The 21,671-nt window shown below is 35.6% G+C and overlaps 1 protein-coding gene across 2 annotated transcripts in view; it reads left to right on the top strand.

The window, feature by feature from the left end:
- The window catches only part of Gpm6a (glycoprotein M6A), a 224,449-nt gene that overhangs the window by 182,473 nt on the left and 20,305 nt on the right, over window positions 1–21,671 (top strand). For both annotated transcript variants that reach the window (XM_057752789.1, XM_057752788.1), the window contains exon 2: window positions 20,865–21,057. In XM_057752789.1, coding sequence (XP_057608772.1) covers window positions 20,865–21,057 — 193 coding nt within the window. The remainder of the gene's footprint in view (window positions 1–20,864; window positions 21,058–21,671) is intronic.

Genomic DNA, 21,671 nt, shown 5'->3' with positions numbered 1-21,671 from the left:
AATAGACTGAGTTAATATTTGTTTTATTATTATTAGGAGTATTTAAGAAATAAATAAACCAAACTTGTTTTAGATGCTTTCTTTAAATGTGGTTGGAAGACTTTATAATATATTAATAGAAATGTTGATGAGGCATTATGTAACTGACTAATGGGCTTTCTAATCAATTAACCATTAGGCAAAAATCCATAATAAACCAGACTATGTTAGTTAAACATTTTCCCCATAGATTATTCAGTACTTTTGTAAATGAAGTATTTAATTTAAGAAGCCAGAAATTGCCCTTTGTTCTCTCCTATTTGTGAAAGGTTAAGGATGGTGAAGAAAAAAGGCAGGAGGAATGAATGTGTTACTTTTATTATCATTAGCTATTAAATTAAGATTTGTTCTTTGTGTCTTGAAAGTAAGTGATTTCTTGATGGCATGCATCACTGATTTCAAACAAGTTATCTTTCAGTTATACTGACTGAAAGTATCTCATATTGTTTTTCCATGTTTCAGAAAATATAGTATTGGAATATTCTAACCAAGTTCTTTTTGAGGGGGGGCTGAACATTGGAATGAGGGATGATGGGAAATTTTTTCTTGCATAAAATTAAACTAGCATGTTTTTCCTAATGCTTGATCTGTATTCATCTCTCTATAATAAATTAGAAGAATGGCTTGGGCTTGGAATTTCATTTGTTGGGACAAAACTCTAAAGTCAATTCTAGAATACATGTGTAGAGTAATGATTAAAAATATACATCTTCAACATAGTGTCTTAGTAAATTAACTACTAAGATACAGATTGTAAAATACATTTCAGATCAAATCACACAACTCTGAACTGGGATATATTCTTGTTTAGTTTTCTCCCAGATAGGAGCAACACTCCTGGAAAAAGGAAATATAATTCTTTACAACTTTTAGGGATTTTTAGCAAAATTTTAATGTAAATACAGAGAGTAAATTAAACTTAGTAAACTAAGGATACATATGGCTTTGAATGATCAGTGATATCTTAGTTGCATTAAGGAAAATATGGGATATTTGCAAAGTATAATATGATTCACGAAGATAACTTTAACATTCTCCATGAAGAATTTAGATACAAAAATAACTATTTACAATTATGTGTGTCATGTTAACAAATCTGATTGTCAGTTTAAGATTTATATGTAGTCTGATTATTGCAAGCTATTTGTTTTATTTAAGTAACGAAGACAGAAAAGAAATATTAGGTTATTGTATATGTGACTCAAACCTTAGCCTATCCCAAACACCAATAGATTGACAAATCATGCAGTGTTCACTGATAGTATTTTACTGTATAATGCCTTTCCTTCAAGATTTTCTTTTTTCTTATTTTGTTTAAGAGCTTTCCAGAAACCAAATTCCTAAGAGGATTTCAAGATACCAGTGTTTGGCAAAGCTGAGTGATATAAAGTCAAGAATCTTGAGGTCTGGTTTGGTAGAGGACTGTGGTGATGCCTCGGTGTCAATCATTCTAATTAATTAGTACACCAATGTTGAGTGGATAAAACACTGCTGGATATCAAGACTTATTCATACTTAACTGTGAGGGCTTATTTTTAAAATCCTACATAAAAGTACTGTGGAGTAAAAAGAAAGGAAGTAACAGCAATGGTTTAATAGTGATTCAAAACCCATTCCCAACAATAATGTGTGGTTCTACTTTGTTTCTGTTTGTATCATGCTGTTAACATTTTCCAATGAGAAAAACAAGGGAGTCTATTCTGATTCCTTCATCTTTCAGCCTGATAATTTTTGTGTCCTTTTTCCTCGAAGTATTTTCTCTAACTCATCCTTGTATTTCTTCTATTCTTACCACCCCAGACTGTGTCTTTGGTACTCAGCAGGATATATTTTAAAATTCGCATGTTTGATAGTCATAATACTTTTTATTTTTATCTCAGTTCTGAATTTCTTTGGTACATTTTGTACCTTCCAACTTTATTAACAACCTCTTTTATCTAATGCTTTGAATGACTCCTGAGTGCACAGATAATTAGAAAACAGTGATGCACACAATGTTTGTCCCACTTCTGATCAGATCTCTTCTTCGTTGCTGTATTAACAATTGTGTGGTTCCTAATTCACTTTGGTTTACCTTCCATTCTTTAGAAGACTAAACCTGTTCTCTTTTTTATAAATATCAAAAGTACATACAGAAAAACACTTAGATTTTTCAGTCCAATTGAATCATGAACTGTTCAATGAACCTTCAGAGACTTACCTATTATCACAAAAGGGTATTCTAACATGCCTCGGTTGGCAACTGGAGTCCTGCCTTCTTTACCTTCTCAGCCATCATTCTTAAGTAGCTCGTGTTTTGCTTTCTACACATTGAGTTCATGGATCATTTATTCTTATAACCCATTATAAAAATGTTCTACAAAGAGAGAATGAAAATGTAGAAACTTCATGCTTACTGCTCTGTGTTCAAACAACAGCCATATCAGTCTAATTTCATGACTGAAAAACTGAAAAATGGAACTTTCCTATGTGGATTCCATTATCAATAGTGTCTGTCTCCAGCAATTGATGCAATTTCACTTTCCAGGAGTTTTGTGATAATTTTTGCAATATTGTTGAAAATCAGAATCCAAATGATTTTGACTTCTTTCCTTTGTGGTTATGTCACATCTTTTAATGTGAAATTATTATTTATTCCATGATTACTGATTTTTTTCATAGTTGAAGTTTTTGTTCATGTGTTTTCTATGAATTTACAATGAATATAGTTCTTATTACTAAAATCAAGATACGTGTTATTATCAAGTATACATGAACATTAAATATTACATAAACTTAATATACTCAACTACTTCTTTATGATCTCTTCCTTGTTGAATATGAACTATAAAATTTAATTGTTAATACTTTGCTCAGGTTTTTTATAGGTAAAATATAATATTATTCAACAAATATTAATTGAACAACATTTGTGTATTTTTCATACCTAGTTTTCTGGTAAGCTATACCATTAAAGGATTCAGAATAAAAAAGATACTGAAAAGCTAAAATTTCTTCTAGTTACTGCAGAAAAACCCCACAAAAAATACAACATAGTTCTGCTACTATTTTCCTCAAAGTCTTTTCAACACTACTCTCAGCAAATGATGAATTTTATTATCCAATTAAGTAAACATAGAAATGCAAAAACAATAAGTAAGACGGAGTGTCAGGAATACGGTGTGCCATGGCTGGAGAGAGGTGTCTTAGCTGTTACAAACTCTTGTTATTTTTGAAGAGGATCTGAATTCTATTCCCAGTCCTCACATTGTGACTCACAACTTTTTGTAATTTCTGTTGCAGGGATCACATGACTGCATAGATCTACTCACATACACACAAAATATATCGTTTAAAAACGAATACAGTGTGTTATATTTAAACACTTTTTAAAGAGTACCGTGTGATGTAGAATTGAAGAAAGACAGGCAATACAATAGAATGCAGTCTGCAAATGGGATACTGGATGAAGTTTTAGCAAAAGCATGTAAGGAGTTAGGGAGTTAATCAGCTATCTCCAGGAAGGCCTGCAACCGATCACCCAGCATATAGGAATTCGTGAGGGTGCTCCTGTTCAGCAAGAATGTCATTGCAGTATATAAAGGGAGACAGAACTTGTGAACAGGTGAGATCAGAGAGGTGATGAGGAAGAAGATCCACAGGGTTCCAAAGAACCACATAAAGATATTGATTTATGAAGAATAGCAAGTTGCATTTTGTGGAGTAAATCACCCACTGCCCAGGCTTGTTTCTAATAGCATCTGACTCTCACTCTAGTTCAATTTTATTGCCATGAGCATGCATTACTCATGATTAAATAGCACATTTCGTGAATAGTGTATTTATAATATGATTTTTCAATATTTAACTTTCAGGCATACCAGGATCATTGTCCAGTCCCTTGTGATATTCTTTTTTTTAAATTTTTTTTCAATTTTATTGATTCTTTGTGGGTTTCATATCATGCATTTCAGTCCCACTTATCTCCCTATTCTATCACATCCATTCTCTGTCCTTGCCAACCATCCCCCAAAGCAAAACCAAATTTAAAGTAAAAACCAAGAGTCAAACAAAATGAAACAAAGCAAGAGGGGTGGGGAGAAGTCTTGTTATGGAAGAAGCTTTAGTGTGGCCTTTTGAGTCACACAGTTTACCCTTATTCCAGTCATCTTTACTTGCAAGTGTTCATTGCCACAAGTCATTGGTCTGACTAGAGGGCTCTGCCTTCTGCCACACCACTGATAATGGGCTTTCCCCGGGGCTCCTCTTGAATATTTTTATATTGCCCTATACTGTGAAGATCCTGCTGTTTTGGATCTATAGGTTCATCCCCTTCACCTTCTCCACAGTTCATAGATGAGTTAGCTTTTGGAGTGGGCCAGCTCATAGCCATGGTTCTGGACCTGGGTGGTAACTGGGTTGGTCAGCCTGCCAGCTTTCCCTCATTATCACTACATGGATGAGCTCTCCAGCATCGCTTTGGCTAGCTCATCCAATACAGCCTGCAGCAAGGAATGGGGGCATAATATTCTTTTTATTCATTAGCAGACTCAACATTTATAGTTAATATAGCTTTAAATATGAAAAGGCCACCAGTCTTCACTATAGAAGAATATTCATTCTGGAAGATATTACATGAATATTTCATATTTATCTTAATTTAATTTTAAGATGATTAAAGTACAAGTTTTAAAGGTCAAATTCTGGGACTTTGGTTAAATACAATTTTCTAGCAAACTATCTGAAACACACACATCAGCATCAATTAAAATTTCAAGAAAATATATCTCTGATTAACTGGCTACATCTGTGTAGTTTATCAAGTAATATTTGAGACTGGAGTCAGGACAATAAAAGAGAAAGGGATTCTGACAGTGGCTTTTACTTCCACTGTTTTTCTGAGGTCAGCCATAGCCCCCATATTCTTGAGCTGGGTGCTTACAATCATGAGAGGATCAAGGTCAGTTGTGTTCCATATTTCCCCTGAATTTTCTTGATTCCGTCCTGGTTGTGAAATACTTGAAATTCTGTAGTCTATTATGTGAAAACAAAATATTCATACCTGTGGTGTGGGACAATTGTATATTCTATTAATCATGTTTTAAATAAATGCTGATTGGCCAGTAGCCAGGCAGGAAGTATAGGTGGGACAACCAGACAGGAAGTAGAGGTGGGGCAATGAGAACAGGAGAATTCTGGAAAGAAGGAAGCCTTCCTCCCCAGTCCTGTCCAGACACCAAAGAAGCAGGATGTGACCTGTCCTGCTGAAAAAAAGTACTGAGCCATGTGGCTAACATATACTAGAATAATGGGGTAATATAGGTTATAGAGCTAATACAAAGCCTGAGCTAATGGGCCAATCAGTTTATAACTAACGTAGACTTTCTGTATGATTTTCTTTGGGACATATCGACTGTGGGAACTGGGCAGGACAGAAACCCCAACAAGCAGGCCCTCGTGTAACATACCTTTCTGTGTATGTATTGGGGAAAAGCCATGAGGTCTCAACCCTACCTGTACAAGTTACATTATGTAGACAAAGGAGGCTATATTTCTGCATTTAGAAATACATGCTTATATAAATATATATCTTATGTATATGTACATATATATTTATTATATACACATATATATTTCAACAATTAATATAAAGGAGGCCATGAATTTGAAAAAGACCAGAAAGGCATATGGAATGCTTGAAAGAGAAGAAATGGAAGGTGAAATAAGGTAATTATATCACATTCTCAAAAAATAATCTAAATAATTTAAAAAGAAAAACTGAAAAATAAAAGAATTACCTGAGGCAAGACTTTCTTTTTTTTTTTTTTTTTTTGGTGGAAGAGCTCTAGAGAACATAAAACCAGGCCTGTATTTTTAAAATTTTTAATGGTGTATCCAAATTCAGTTTTTCTATTTAAACTTTAAAACAGTAACAAAATGCTAAGGAGGTTTAAGTGACGGCTAGCTGTTGGGAAAGGCAAATATACAAAACAATCTTGTTATTGTCTATGAGTTACTTTTATCTTAGCTCAGCAACAAATCATGGCTAAATGCAGAAATTACCTATTTTACATGATCTATACTTTTAAGATTCAATTCAATTTCTGTGATATCAACATGTTTCCATCCCATTACAATCTGGGTTTATGTGTTGACCTTGATGGGCAGACATTTTGATGTTCCTTCCTACTTACAGGAAGCAACAGAAGGAACAGCAACAAAACAAATGCTGAACATTCTCCTTACAGCTAACTAGGGTTTCCATCTTCCTGAGCCACACTGTTTGAAATGATGCATATAAAAAGATGTGTAAAACATGGACCCAGGTCTCAGGAACTATCAATCAAACCAAACTATATCTCTTAGATGTAATAAGTAATGAATATCTTATTTAATATTTTTGCTTTGTCACATAGTCCATAGTCATTCTCCTACCAGCTTTACAGCAATTCTTGTTAATACTTTGCCATCACCAGAGGTGACTAGAGGGAGCTGAAAATAAGCTTTGTGTGTATTCATGAATTCTGGGGATTAGTAACTCAAAATAAAAAGATCTATGTGGAGAGCAGGTTTTCATCCATAGGCTGAGCTCTCCTAAAGATGCGCCCCGTGGTGAGCAGAATATAAAAACAGCTACAAGGCAGGCTCGGCTGTGCCATGTTCACAGACTGTTTTGTAACACTCTCATCTCTCTAAACCTTCCCTTTTCAGCCCATGGTGTCTAAGGGGCAGAAGGGATATGATCAAAAGAAGGAAACGGCATCAAGCATTTGGGGTATCGGATAAATTATGGGTGAAATTGCAGCAATAAGAGAGCATGCATCTGTCTTTTGTGATCATGATACTGATTCAAATTGCAAGAGAAGCAACAAAATGACAGTCTGAGGCTAGGCTCAGATAAAACCAATGTTTCCTCCAAACCTTCAAAAAGATAACGTATTGAATGAATTTTAAAGAAGGAGGCATCTGGCAATAGAGCCTTTAATGAGCAAAGGGAAAGGGGTGCTTTGGAGAGAGAATAAGAAAATTATTCTCTTGATTCAAAATGCAATTTAGCTTTTCAGAGGCTCTGGTTCCTGAGAAAAGTCTGTTTGCCACAGCACATCTACCTTGAAGGGCTGCCGTCAGCCTCTCTCAGGTTCAAATGAGCTGAGATTATTTTTAGGCTCTCTCAGACAGAGCTTCAGTAGGAGGGAAGGGGGCTTGCTTTTTAACACAAATTGTGGAAATTTGATTCTAATTGCCCTGAACCAGTTATTATATCTGCAATCTAACGCTAAAGTAACATAAATAATGGTCATCAGGTCAAATTTATTTTCTTTGCTATATATTTGAAGTAACGTTTCAATATAAGAAATACTTGAAAATATAGCCTAAATTTTTGCCTGGTAGCCAGCTTTGATACACTGTAATAAATAACTATGAAAGAAAATTTTAACTATCTACTTCCTTGAAAAAAGTAGACTTTTAAATTTGGAATAAATGGGAAAGTTCAAAAATTCCACATTCCATCGAAGACATAATTGAGAAAAAATGATTAGATCTGTGACTACTACAGTGAATTAATTCCCTGTGCTATGTTAAAGAACAAACTCTCTACAAGGAATGTGCATTTAAAAGGCATTCCATATTTTTAAATTCAAATTATACTTTCACAGCTTTTATGCATGGTTGGGAATTATTTTCTTGCTGTTTAAACCACTAAGATTCAAAATTTATATTTTTATATTTAAGAATAGCTTCACATTATTCAGTGATATATTAACCATAATCCAATTTTTAAACTTATTTACATTTAATCACTTAATAGTTCTTATTTTGCATGTTAAGAGTAGATTTTGGTAGAAAACTGGTCCATGGATCTCTCTCTCTCTCTCTCTCTCTCTCTCTCTCTCTCTCTCTCTCTCTCTCTCTCTCTCTTTCTCACATATCTTTCTCTTGTGTTATATGGCCTGAACAATGACAAAGTTTGGTTTTAAGAATATAAAAATTCTCCTGGAGTTAGTTTCAATTTTTTTGTGTGTGTTTATTTTCACTGTTTGAAAATAATCATAATGGACCTCAGAGTTCAGAGTAGAACACTCTACCAGCAATCCTGAGTGTCTGAGTCCCATGCACAGAACCACATGATGGGAAAACAGAACCCACTTCCTCGTTGTTCTTGGACCTCCACACTCATACAGCATGGCATTCATAATACACATATATACAAACACACATATTAATAAATAAAATTTATTACATAAATGTAATACAAACTACAGTAACAAAGAAATACAGATCAAGATATTGGTTCTTGTTCACATATTTACTCGTCATACTGAAAATAGTTCACAATTATAGCAGCTTAGTGATGTATACAAGGCAACTTTAACCTTATTATTACTATTATGACGTTCTTGTTGTTGTTCTTTCAAAGGGTTTCTCTGTGTAGCCTGGTTGTCCTAACACTTGCTATGCAGACCAAGCTGGACTCATGAAATAGTCTAGATATCAGCATAATATATTTCGACTTTACAGAGGATCATTATAGGTTCTGCTAAGTTTCTAAGTTTCCTTGCAAAACATATATTTCAAAAGACTACTAAATAATGATCAATTGCTTTAATTTATCATGTATATGTAAATATGTGGAAACTAAATTTAAATCTACTACTTCTCTACTATATTGTAAAATTTTTTTCAAAGAAACAATTTATAAATCTAGGGAGGCTCACCGTTAGTAACAGTACCATAGAACAAAATTAGTAATGTAAAATTTAATTTGTATTAGCAAATAATAGGTTATAAGACAGATTCTTATTATGAGACATCTACCTTATTACCAAGAAGATAAGTCTTCTGCTATACATTTATGTAGTAGAATGTTTTATATTGTTCCTGGATCTGAATTGGTGCCATGTGGGATCAGCCAAAGGACAGCCATTTTTGCACATGTATCTGAGTCCAAGAGACTTATCCCCTAGGTGGCACAGTGATCTGCAGCAATATTTACTACTGGATTTCAGACTCATGTAAAATTGTCTTGACTACTAATAAATAACTGTTGGTAGTAAATTCCTTTAGGTAAAAAGAAAAACTATCTCTTAAATTAGCTGTCTTAAGAGGCAAATGTTTTTGTTTTTGTTGTTAGATTTTTCTCGTTCAGAATGTAAGTGTTCTAAGTTTTCAGGTCCTTTGTAGATGCTCTTCTGCTGTCTTGATGTACAGTTTTGTGTTTTATTTTGAGTTTTGTCCAGAGTCATACTAAAATTCCTCTCTACGGTATAATTACCAAAGCAGAAAGCAAATGTATCCAAAGCAGGTTGAAAAAAGTGTCTTATCTCTGGCTTTTTTCTCCTATAAGTTTAAGATAATGACATATTACAAGAAAGCTATTAAATTATCTCCTTAGCAAACCTGACTAATTATACAAATTAGGTGATTTTAAGTAAATATGAGGTAAATAAGTGAAAACTAATGTTTTAACTAAAGAGCCACTGCAAAAGTTTCTCATCTTTGGTTCCAAAGTAAGACAATGTCAGGATTCTGCAGAGTGGACAGATTTGGTGCAATTATCTTTGAAATAAAAATTCCAATTAGTTTATTCAACAAATTGATTACTTATTATATACTTGATATTAGATTAGGAATCGAGCATAAAGAAATTGACACAATAGAAATTATTGACATCATAGCTTTACAAATCAATAAGTAAAATAAGTAATATATTGAATGATGATTAGTGTTGTGTAGAGAAAGCAAGTAGAGTTTCATTTTTTTTCTTTCAAATTTAACTTTATTGATTTTTTTGTGGATTTCACATCATGCATGCATCTCAAGCCCCCTCATCTCTTCTGTCTTTTCCCATCTGCCCTTTGCCCTTGCAATACCTTACCCAAGACAAAACAAAATAACGTTTAGAAGAAAAACATATTGCATCATAAAAGTTGTGGTGTGACACACTGAGTCACACAGTTTACCCTTTGGTCCATACAATTTGCTTGCAAGTCTTCATTGCAATGAGTCATTGATCCTGGTCTGAGACCTCTGGTTTCTGCTATACAGTCGCTACTGGGCCTTCACTGCTGCTACACTATTTGGACATCTTCTTTTTGTCCTAGGTCATGGAGATCCTGCAAGTTTGGGTCTGCATGACCGACCCCTACATGTACTCCAGCAGTTCATAGATGAGGGGACTATTGAAATGGGCCAACTCGTGATATTTGGGTGGTTGAAGGGTTGGCCAGCCCACCAGCTCTCCCTCATCTTCCTGACCAGGGTAAAGTCTCTGGTACCAACCTGACTAGCTCACCCTATGAAGAAATCAGCAAAGGGTAGGGGGCAGTTCTCCTATTCTTATGTCCTCTGGACCAGCTCACCTACAACTAAACCACCAGGTCAGCTCTAATGTGTTGCCCAGGAGAGGTGCAGGTACCACCCTGCTGAGTGCTGCTGCTAGTGAGATAGGGACATGTCTACAGGGACTGCTCTCCCATCCAAGACAGGTATGTGTGTGGGGAGGGGGTGTCTATCCCCTGCCCATGCTACCATATGGCAGATGAGAGGGCGGGTCTATATCTCTCACTCTTGTTCTCCAGGCCAGCTCACCTGCTCTCTAGTCAACAGGGTCAGCTCTGCTTTACTGACTAAGTGAGATGCATGGGCTGCTCTCTCTAGTGTTGCCGCTAGCTATGGGCAGGGCCAACTCTGTCCAGCCTATCCTCTTGGCCTTTGGTGGTAACAGGAGCTACTGAAATCAAATCAGACCATGGCTGCAGAAGGGCCACAGACATGGGCCTTGGCTGCAACCCAGATCCACATATCATCACTGCCCCAGGTGGCAAGCAGGCAACCGGTCTCAGTCCACTTCTCACTCCCTTTGCTTCTTCGGATCTGTCTCTCTCTCTTTCTTACCACACCATATATTTGTTCTCCATAATAAAGCCTGACTGCCCAGTACCACCAGGCACTGGTTGTGCTGTGTTTTCTCCTCCCAGTCCCAAGACAGAGATCCTTGGGTTGGCTTGTGGATCTTTGTCTCCTGCTCAGTCTTTATCTAGAGTTCGGGTTTAAATGGGATAAACTCACATCAGATTAAAGATAACCGCACACGCAGTCATCCCTTGCACACAGTTTTGGAGTCATGCTGTTTAGGCTTCTCAGAGTTGAGAGGCTCAGACAAATACCTGTGTCTCCTTTGACAATAATAGGTGGCTGAGATTTGCTCTGTCGTTCCTCAGGCTCAGTCTTTAAGCAGATGAGAAGCTGTGCTTTCCCTTACTCTGTTGTAATTCATCTCATCTATCTCATCACATTGGAAGAGCAATGACTACCCTTTTGTTTGGAAGGACTACAGAAAGCAGAAAGACCTCGGACTTGCCACACATGCTAGCTCTGTTTTCGTGATTGGGGTGAAGATTGTCATGCACATCCAGCTTAACCTACTGCATTCAATGACTCAAAGTCTGAGCACCCCCTAGCCACAATGGTATGCAGAGAAAGCAGCCCTGCTGAGTTCACTAAACCCAACAAAATATGAGACGATAATAAATTGATTGTTTTTAGATAAAACATATTAACAGAATTTGTGAGGCAGTGGACACTGCAACAAAAGAGCAAGTATACAAGTGCATGGATGAACAAAAGAATAGATGAGCAATAGTTTGAGCAAATGCCTGGAGGTCATGAGAGAGCAAGCCATGCAGTTTGGATGGTTTATCCCAAGAATCAATACATTTCAGGAACACATGAGAATTCTGACTGGATCTCCAGATACCGTGTAAATAAGCAATCGGTGGTCCATGAAAACCTTACATGTGTTTGGAAGCCAGACCAGAGTTAATATGCTCCAAACATTTTTCCTCCCAAAACATCTTTTGTTTGGTTGCTGTTCTTCAGATTCTGAAACATGTCTCCATCTGATTGTTCCTTTACCCCAGGGGCTTATTTATCACAGCTAGAAGTGTATGGTTCTAATCATTAATGAAGCAATTAGCTTCCTGCCTTGAGGAAACAAGCTAATTAATCAAAACATTCTTGCTAAGTCACTTTGACCAGTACAGAATGTTCCACAATTTGAATATAATTGCAACAAACTATCTGTAGCTTAAATAGTGATGGTATTACCAAATAAAAAGAAAATGCTTTCTGAAAAAAAAATTTCACAGTAATCAGGCTTTGAAATACATTTTAGTATGGACTCTCAATAGTCATCTAGCTATCATATAGCTCATATGGGGCTGGGAAATTTCACTAGTCAATGCAGTGGTTATGACTAGTTTCACAATGTTTCTGTGACATAGAAGGTGTTCACAGAAAACTCAGTAGTATCATTAGTTGTCTGTTGTATGCTGTATATTCCAACTGACTGCTTTTTAAATTTCTCATCGTGATATTTGTTTAACGTCTCATTATTGTCAAGCATTGCAAGTTCATGACAATGAATGCTCTCATACAATGCTTTCTTGTGTTCGTAGGGGCCACATCTGTACATCGGAATCAGTTAAAACATTAGATAAAAATCTTGAAATCACAATAAAAGGGAATCTGAGGTCACTTAGCTATGGCATAATTTCTGGTGGTTTTGGTAGGTAACTACAAAGTTAAGAGGACAAAAGAAAACTTCCAAATTTAGAAGATCATTTTCTAGATTTTTTTCTTAGAAAGTAGTTTAAATACAGTATTATAGCAATGACTAAAATATTTAAAATCCAAACTTGTCATTGGAGTATGCTATTTTGTACATCATGTACAAACATGGTATCGTGAAATATCTGCAGGGAAGATTACTTGTACATAGGTTTAAGACAATAGAAAGTCTTTATTAGGCAGCCAGTCTTTATTAGACAGTCATACCACTATGCAATCCTGAAGCTTCCTGTCTCATCTCATGGTGAGCTTTTAAGCCAAAACAAACAAACAAATAGCAAACCTCAGCTAGCACAAACAGCCAGAAGCAGAATTGCAGAAGCTAAAAAGCAAGGTTAGTACATTTACAGACTTCCCCAGAACTATAGGCTTTTCTGTATTACGTCTTTGCTTCATTTTGGTAGGTGCTGTTGCCTGTGTGTTGGGTTACAAGGCCTAGATAGTACTTTCAACATGGAGTAGGTTGTGCGTAGGTATGGAAGCCGGTTATGATTGTAATGACAGACCACAGATTTATTGATATGCTCAGTTCTGTTTTTGTGACTTAAGGAAAGAAATATTTTTAAAAATATTAATAAAGACAATATTTTTGAATTCTTAATTACTTGATGCATAACCTAATATATTGCAAAACATGAATTATGGCCCATACTAACAATTAATAAAATGACAATCATTTCACTTGTAAATACTTTTCATAAGTTTAATTTTGAACTATTATTGTTTATATTTCAATTATGCTATACTTTATAAATTTTAAGCCTACTGTCAGTGAATCTGATTTGCTAAATAATGTCACAAGATAGCATATTAATTAATACATATTTTGATATGATATTTTTTGAAGTTTCTGAAAAAGCATTAAATAATTTTTAAATTTTTTTCTCATCAATATGTAGGAACAAGTAATTCCCAAGTCATAGTTTTAATAAATTTTACATAAAAAGCATATAGAGCTAATAGGCACTCAAGAAAATTTTCTTTGACTCTTAAAGTAGTGACTCTGTCTCCCTGATGACCAGATATAGAACAGGGGTGCGCATATGAAATAAGCTTCGCTCAGATAAGTTCGGTTCATTGTTCCTGCACTCCTATCCAGGGGATACGTTTCCATATATAACATGATAGCAGATAATCGGATGGACTCTACTCCCTTAAGATTTCCACAATACACCCGAAGGCTAAATTGGAAACTGAGGTGACATTTCTAAAAAGAGCTGAAGAATGTGAAAGCATGTTTTTTAATATTTTGCCTTTAGCTGATAATATTCCTTTCTTTTTTTCTAAAGATGATGATGAGGCCCTTATTGATTACTGAGATTTGTCTAACACCCGAAATGATTTCTGGAGTCGTCTTTTTGAAATCTGAAGAATCTTTGAAGCAGCATAATCCAGCAGCAGGCTTCAAGCTCTTTAGGTTTTAGCGTAGTGCCCAGAAGCTCTAGTGATACCTTCCAACCACTAGGCAGGCAACCAGCCAAGGGAAGTTTAGTGAGTTCTGCCTAGCTGGAATCTCAGACTCTCCGCTGCTAGGAAACTCTTTTGTACTCATGGTTTTATGAAGTTCCGACCTCTGTTTTAATGCTTGATATTGATAAACCCCCCCATTTGCTGATGAGTGTTGATCCTTGTCCTTACATCTCCCAAAGTGTTTTCTTTCCAATTTCCGTCTTTAATTTAGTGCTCTACCATAGGTCTTCTTCCTTTGCCTTTTAATCATCTATTAAAGGGAAGAATTTTGTTATGATGTTTTATTTAATATAACTTCACATTTTTTAATATTTTATAAACTTAATTTCATTTAGTCTTTCCCTGGCCTCATTATTAAAGTATGATATCAATATTTCAACGTTCATGATCTGTCTTCTCTGTCTAAATTTTCTTCAGACTTCTCATAATCTCACAAATACTATTTTAACAACTTGTTCATTGTCTGTCTCCAACATGTTTAATATTGATTTTGTCCTGTTCTGCCTCTCCAGCAATTAGCATAATCCCTGGCATCTCTATAATGATTCAATAATTATATACTTAATGCACTAAGATCAAGAAATTCAATAATCTGACACTTAATGGATTAATGAAAAAAATAGTGTTCAATAAAATGTTTAGGTGAGAATTTCAGTTACATATTAAATAATTTGCATGCCAGCTGTTTTTTCAATAATAAAAGTTTAATTTGGAGGAATTAGACAAGGCTGGTAACAGAAAAGTAGCAAAGTAGCATAAACTGATTTTATATATGACATAAAATCATGTTACAGAATTCAATACAAAAGAGATCCATTTAAATAAATAAGCCAACATTAACTTATTAATACAACATGGTTTCTCCCTTACCATCCAAAACACAAAATGGTGCTTTTCTCTTCACACATCAGAGATTTTGGCTAACAGAGGACAGCAAGAATTAAAAATGGGAAGGCACAGATGTTAAAGTTCTCATAGATGCTGTGATTATCAGCAAAATCATCCAACATTGCAAAAGAATTCTTAGAATCTAGAAAATATTTTAAGGTTTGTTTTTCTGAGGTAAATATGAAAATTGCAACCAGAGTCTACCGAAGAAGTATATGTAATCAAATGGTTTCTAACATGCATATGGCAAAGCAGGTGAGCAGTAAATGGGAAATGAATATGTTGGAGCAGTTTTCTCTACCACAAATCAAGACAGAGATGTGATGTGGTAATTAATGTGGTGTGATGATGTATGATATGATTGAGATACGGTGGGTATTGACACAGAGAGACAATGACTCGTTTAGGAGACTAGATGGCCCGTAAGCCAAAACAGCTCTCTGCCTAGCTGATCATGACTGAGGTAGGATTTCTTAATACAGAAAGAATCATCTCCTTAGTAAGTGATACTGAAAAAAAAAATCAGTGAGTAAAATTTTAGTGAGTTGTCAGCCTCACTTTCCAATTTATTTTCTAAAACTCATAAGTCTGCTGATCTCACCTTACTGTTGTCTGGTGCACTTTTTTCTTCTTGTTCATTTATCTTCCTGCTTTTCACTTTGGAACAGTTTGGGAAGTTAATTGTAGGCAAAGATTGTGCTTATTTGTCAATATTTAAGTAGAGACAAGAGCATTATATACTCCACGGAAAGATAAACGCACAGCTTTTGAAAACAGCCGTATCAAGGGAGCTTCTGCTTCCCTTGCAAAATTACATTGGAAGAAGTCAGTTTTGTACCCTCACTAAATAGTGGGCAAAATGCTAGTATTTTGCAAGGTGTGTTGAAGACACAGCTTTGTGATTCTTTCAGTATTCGCCTTCATCTTAAACCTGACAACAAGACATTACTTCACTTGAGAGGCTACACCCAGAAACAAGACCTAATAAATGCTTCTGTGTGTATGTATGGCTATAGCATGCAAATTCCCTGTCAATATCTGAACCTTAGCTTTATTCGAGAATTAAACGGTCCTACTCTCATAATCTACACTGTTGAAAATATACAAAATCATCATTACTGCTTTTATTGAGCTCTTTCTCAAGAAATCTGTCCTCCAGGACCAGAACTCCTCTTACTATGCCTCATTAATATTCATTTAATAGAGTGTTTTTGCACTTTCGGTTCAGTAAAAACACACGATGATGGGGGACAGCAGAATCCTCAGCCTGCAAGGGTGATTATTGGGAGTGCATCCTGGCCCAGGGGCATGGTTGCCATGGAGATGCTACTGATCTGCCAAGGCTGTTTCTCACTGTGGGTGGAAAGAAGCTCCCCTGCCAGCAACTATGTGGGATTCTGGCAGCTGGAGAGAATGTTGAAATGATGTGCTCCTTCTCCATATGTGAGTTCAAAGAGACTTCTTTAAATGCAGCAGGCAACTCCGCTCAGACTCATAGAAAGAATGGGTTTGATTAGGATGTAGTCCATGACAAGCATAATATGTTCCCAATGAGACACTTAAGGATTTTCATTTGAACAAAAGTTTTACAGAGGGTCAACACTTAAATTAAATTTTTCTACCCAGACCATGCAGAAACAAAAACTTAGAGGAATTTGTATTTGTCAGCAAAGGTAACATAATTGTGAATAATTTTTATGGCAATGTTTAAATGGAAAGAAAGGATATGTTTCAGTATCTTTTGGAGACCTGAAACTAATTTGGAAAATGTGTAATAACTCAGAATCATTAACTCTAGCTTTCTCTAGTATTAGAACTTACCTTATATGTTGCTAAATTTGAAAACAAATAGTAAGTTAAATTTGCAAATAGTGCTTCAGTCTATGAGCACATGATTTCTTCTTGAGGAGATGAAACCTGGCACAGAAACTAATGTTGATCGTATACACCTCTGTAGGCAAAATGTGACCTACGTACAGACTAGTTCCACACTGGAAATAAAATTAACCAGAAGTTCTAAATGGCCATTTTGGTGATGACTTTTATGGTTTTTAAAATTTTATCTGCTCTTGAGTAACTCTGATGTCATATTTTATTCACCTGTAAATTCTGTGTTCTAGGGTAAAATAAAGGTGATGGTATTCTGAATTTAGAATCATCTCACTATTTTTGAACTTACAATCAGGTGATTGTGTTGAGCATGATAATTTGGTTTTGACATTTCAAATGTCTGTAATAGGATGTTTCCTTGATGCCATCAAATGTTTTGAGAAGAGGAATGGAGAAGAACCACAAAACTGGGACTTGAAGTCATTGGGACCATTTGATAAACTTGACAAATTAGGAGAATCTTTTTTTTTTTTTTCCTGTTTTTTGGTTCATTTGGATTTTTTTTTTCTGTGTAGCTTTGGAGCCTGTCCTGGAACTAGCTCTTTTAGACCAGGCTGGCCTTGAACTCACAGAAATCTGCCTGTTTCTGTCTCCCAAGTGCTGGGATTAAATGCACGTGCCACCGCCAGCCAGTTTGAATCTTTGCTTTTTGATGCCATTGTAATTTGTTTCCCCCATTAATTTCAAATAATAAGTGAGTTGGGAATGATAGAATATCGAAATGAAGTGGTTTAATTTTTTTTCTGCCACCCTGTTAGTCTCTGCCCAAAACTGGGCTCAATGACATTCACATACTACACACACTGGTCTCAGCCATCTGTTGGTGAATTTTTTTTTCTACTGTATGAAGTTTCAAGCTGTTCTAACCTTTCCCTCTTCCCCACATTGTGTGTGTGTGTGTGTGTACAAAAAGTTCAGAAAATGATTTTTCTATTAAAGAAAGAGCAAAAAAACCGGCGAGGTACTCAGGCTCCCAATTAATCTTCTTCTGAGGGAGTTGATATAGGCTGTAATTCTCACGACCTGTTTAATGAGCAATATCAAAATAACAGACTAGTTCATTTTCCAAATATAAAGTCATTTCATACAGAAACTTTTAAATTTCTTGTTTTATATGCTATTGCATATAAGTATAGACATAGATTCATAAAGATCAAGGGTCTGTAACCAAAAACTAATGCAATTTGAAAGACAAAACATACCCAAATATGTAAATTTTTCAGCCATGATATGGTGCTTCAGTATAAAGTCCCACAATTAACCTCTATGAAAAGATATAATTAGAATGAAGACCTATTAAAACATTATATAATTACTTTAAGACCAAGTACATAAAGTATATATGCAAATGTATTTTATGTTGGGAAATCAATTTAATCCTCAAGCTATTTGTGTATATGCTGATATCCCAAAGTTAAAAAAAAAAAACCAGCCTGTTAAATCCAAAGCACTTCTAACCTCAAGCACTCCAAATTAGTGATGTTCAACCTTTAAATGCCTTCTACGCAATGCATGCTTAGCTTTCCCTGTGACTGACTTAAGTATAATAATCACAATCCACTTAAACTCTTATTTATTACTTATTTCTGGAGAAAAGGGAAGCATAATCAATAACATAAACAGCTTTCTTATTCAAATGGTATTGAGCTAATTATTTTCAAATGGAGTGATGGTAAATCTCTGGACTGGAGATATGTGTGGCAAGACAGGGGTAAAGCTGAACATATGAGATCATCTCAGAAGGTTGCTAAGCTTCAAATACCAAGTCTGAGGAGGGCTTAGCATATAGTGTCTCACCAATACTTCTTACTGCCAAAAATAACCATTTCAAACCTTCTAGTTAATTTAATTGAACGTATATGGAATTTACCAGGAAAATGTTGGCATCGCATTTAAGCATAAGCAAATATATTTTGTGATATATCAGATTAAATGCTCAAAACTCTCTTTCAAATGAGGCATCAGTGATGAAGTTCAAAAACTAAAAGTGCTTGTTATGGTCAAAGAGTTTTTGACAACCATATGAAAGAATAATAATAGTATCAGCTGTAACACAATTCTAATTAATCTTATTAATCAAAACCCTGAGTCAGATATCGAGGGTGAATGCCGAAAGATCAGGGAAGGCAGCAGCAGCCACTAGAGAGACTTCTTACCTCAAACCGAATTGGGCAAGATACTGTCTCTACAAATTCTCAGACAGAGTGCACTGAAATCCTGCCTTCACCCACCTTATCTTCCTGTCTCCACCTCCCTAGTGCTGAGATTAAAGGCTTAAGACACCACTGTAGGGCTCTGTTTCTTTTTTTAGATTGAGTAGCTGTAGCCCAGGGTGGCCTTGAACTCCTGATCTTTCTGCTTCATCCTCCCAAGTGCTGGGATGAAAGGTGTGTGCTACCATTGCCTGGCCTCTATGGTTAATTAGTGCCTAGTTCCACCATCTGATCAACAGGCAAGTTCTTTTTGTCAGAGACAAAATATCAACACAAACCAATCAAGTCTAGCAATAACAGCTTACACATATGAAGCACTGAACATTTATATCTCACAGGTATTGTTTTACATATTGGCTCATTTAATCATTACAAGAACAGTATGGGACTGTGTGCTTATTTTCACCATTTTTGCAAGATAATATCAAAAGGATGAATCTGCCTGTTTTCTGTTTTCTTTTTTATTGATTTTATTGAGCTCTACATTGTTCTCTGTTCCCCTCTCTGACTCTCCCTTTTCATTCAACCCTCCCCCAAGGTCCCCATGCTCCCAATTTACCCAGGAGATCTTGTCTTTCTTCTACTTCCCATGTAGATTAGATCTATGTATATCTCTCTTAAGGTCCTCATTGTTGTCTAGGTTCTTTGGGATTATGATTTGTGAACTGGTTTTCTTTGCTTTATGTTTAAAAAACCACTTATGAGTGAATACATGTGATAATTGTCTTTCTGTGTCTGGTTTACCTCACTCAAAATAAAAAAGGAACACTTCTCTATTGCTGGTGGGAATACAAGCTAGTACAGCCCCTTTGGATGTCAGTGTGGCAATTTCTCAGAAAATTAGGAAACAACCTTCCTTAAGACCCAGTAATACCACTTTTGGGTATATATCTAAAGGAGGCTCAATGATGCCACAAGGACATGTGCTCAGCTATGTTCATAGAAGCATTGTTTGTCATAGCCAGAATCTGGAAACAACTTAAATGCTTCTCAACAGAAGAGTGAATAAGGAAAATGTGGTACATTTATACAATGGAGTACTACACAGTAGAAAAAAATAACGACATCTTGAATTTTGCAGGAAAATGGATGGAGCTGTTTTCTATTTTCTACTGTGTTCATGTTTTCTGAAAATAGAGAAGAAAGAAAATGAGACAGTATATGAATACATTCCAAATATTTAAGGAATTAAAGATGAATTCTGAGTTCATATATGTGTGTTCTTTATACAGTGCCTCATATGAAAATATATTTGTAGATTCAAATACTGTCTGCTTTTATTTTTTCTCTATTTTCAGAATCTGTAGATTAAAATTTAGTTAGTGAGGCTTACAATTGAACACTACAGGTTTGAAATAATTATCTGAAAAAAATGTACAAATTGTTCAAAGAAATAGATATTACTTAAGTAAAATAAAAAGTGAAATATGAGACAAATGGCCTTGAAGAAGAAAGCAATGCCTGTTGTGTAGTGGTTTAGAGTGAGAGTCTGGTTAGAAAAGAAGGGCATCAGTTGGAATAGAAGTAGAGGATGCGATCATAGCTCTGTAAGCATCCATGTGGCTGTGAGTATGGTTGTAAGAATGGACCTCATCTTTACTCTTTCGAGCTCCCTCAAGGACTTGATTTAAAGTAGACCTAAGATCATTTATCAGTGCCAATACTACTCCTTATACTGTTGAGATCACAGAAATATTTTACTAAGATGAGTAATTAACCTGAATTTTCACCTTTTCTTCTGTTGCTTTTCTATAGGGTGCTTTGAGTGCTGTATCAAATGCCTGGGAGGTATTCCCTATGCTTCTCTGATCGCCACCATCCTGCTGTATGCGGGCGTTGCCCTGTTCTGTGGCTGCGGTCATGAAGCCCTTTCTGGAACCGTCAACATTCTGCAGACCTACTTTGAGATGGCACGGACTGCTGGAGACACCCTGGATGTTTTCACCATGTGAGTCAGCCTTTATGTCCACGTTTTGTAGAGAGCTTATGTTTGCATTGCATTCCTCTTTCTTTTTTCTAAATAAAGAGGTGTCTGAGTAAGGTGATGATGAATGAAAAATAATTCATGAGACAAACATGGTTCTGAAAAGCATTGATCTATCGACCAATCCAAGGCACTTTGCATAGAATACGAGGCCAAATTAACAGAGGTTTACCCTAGACTGTGACTTGAATTAAATTACCAATAAACAGGGAATTTTTGCCTTGCTCTTCAAATGTGGGCATAGACTCCTCCCAAAATGGTGAAAAGACAGATGACAGAGGCAAGCACCCATCTAGACTTTGATGTTAATCCTAGAAAATTCATAAAATTCTAATGAGAATCAGATGCTTCACAATTTTAACTCAGCCATGCATATATTACCTTCCTTAGAAAGTAAGAGACTTTAGAAAATATTGTTAGAGGCTTTTGTAAGACAAAAATTACATATTTAAAAGTTTCTCTCTGAAAATGTCAATTATGTTTTTGATCCTCTAAAATATAAACTACTAGGATTATAAAATCTTGATGATGTAGAAATAATGTTTTTGTAAATAGAATTTTAGCAGCCTGGAAGTGAA

This window comes from Chionomys nivalis, chromosome 20 (assembly GCF_950005125.1).
Source record: "Chionomys nivalis chromosome 20, mChiNiv1.1, whole genome shotgun sequence".
Classification (NCBI taxonomy): domain Eukaryota; kingdom Metazoa; phylum Chordata; class Mammalia; order Rodentia; family Cricetidae; genus Chionomys; species Chionomys nivalis.
The sequence above is the reverse complement of the archived record's forward strand: the minus strand, read 5'-3'. Positions and strand labels throughout refer to the sequence as shown.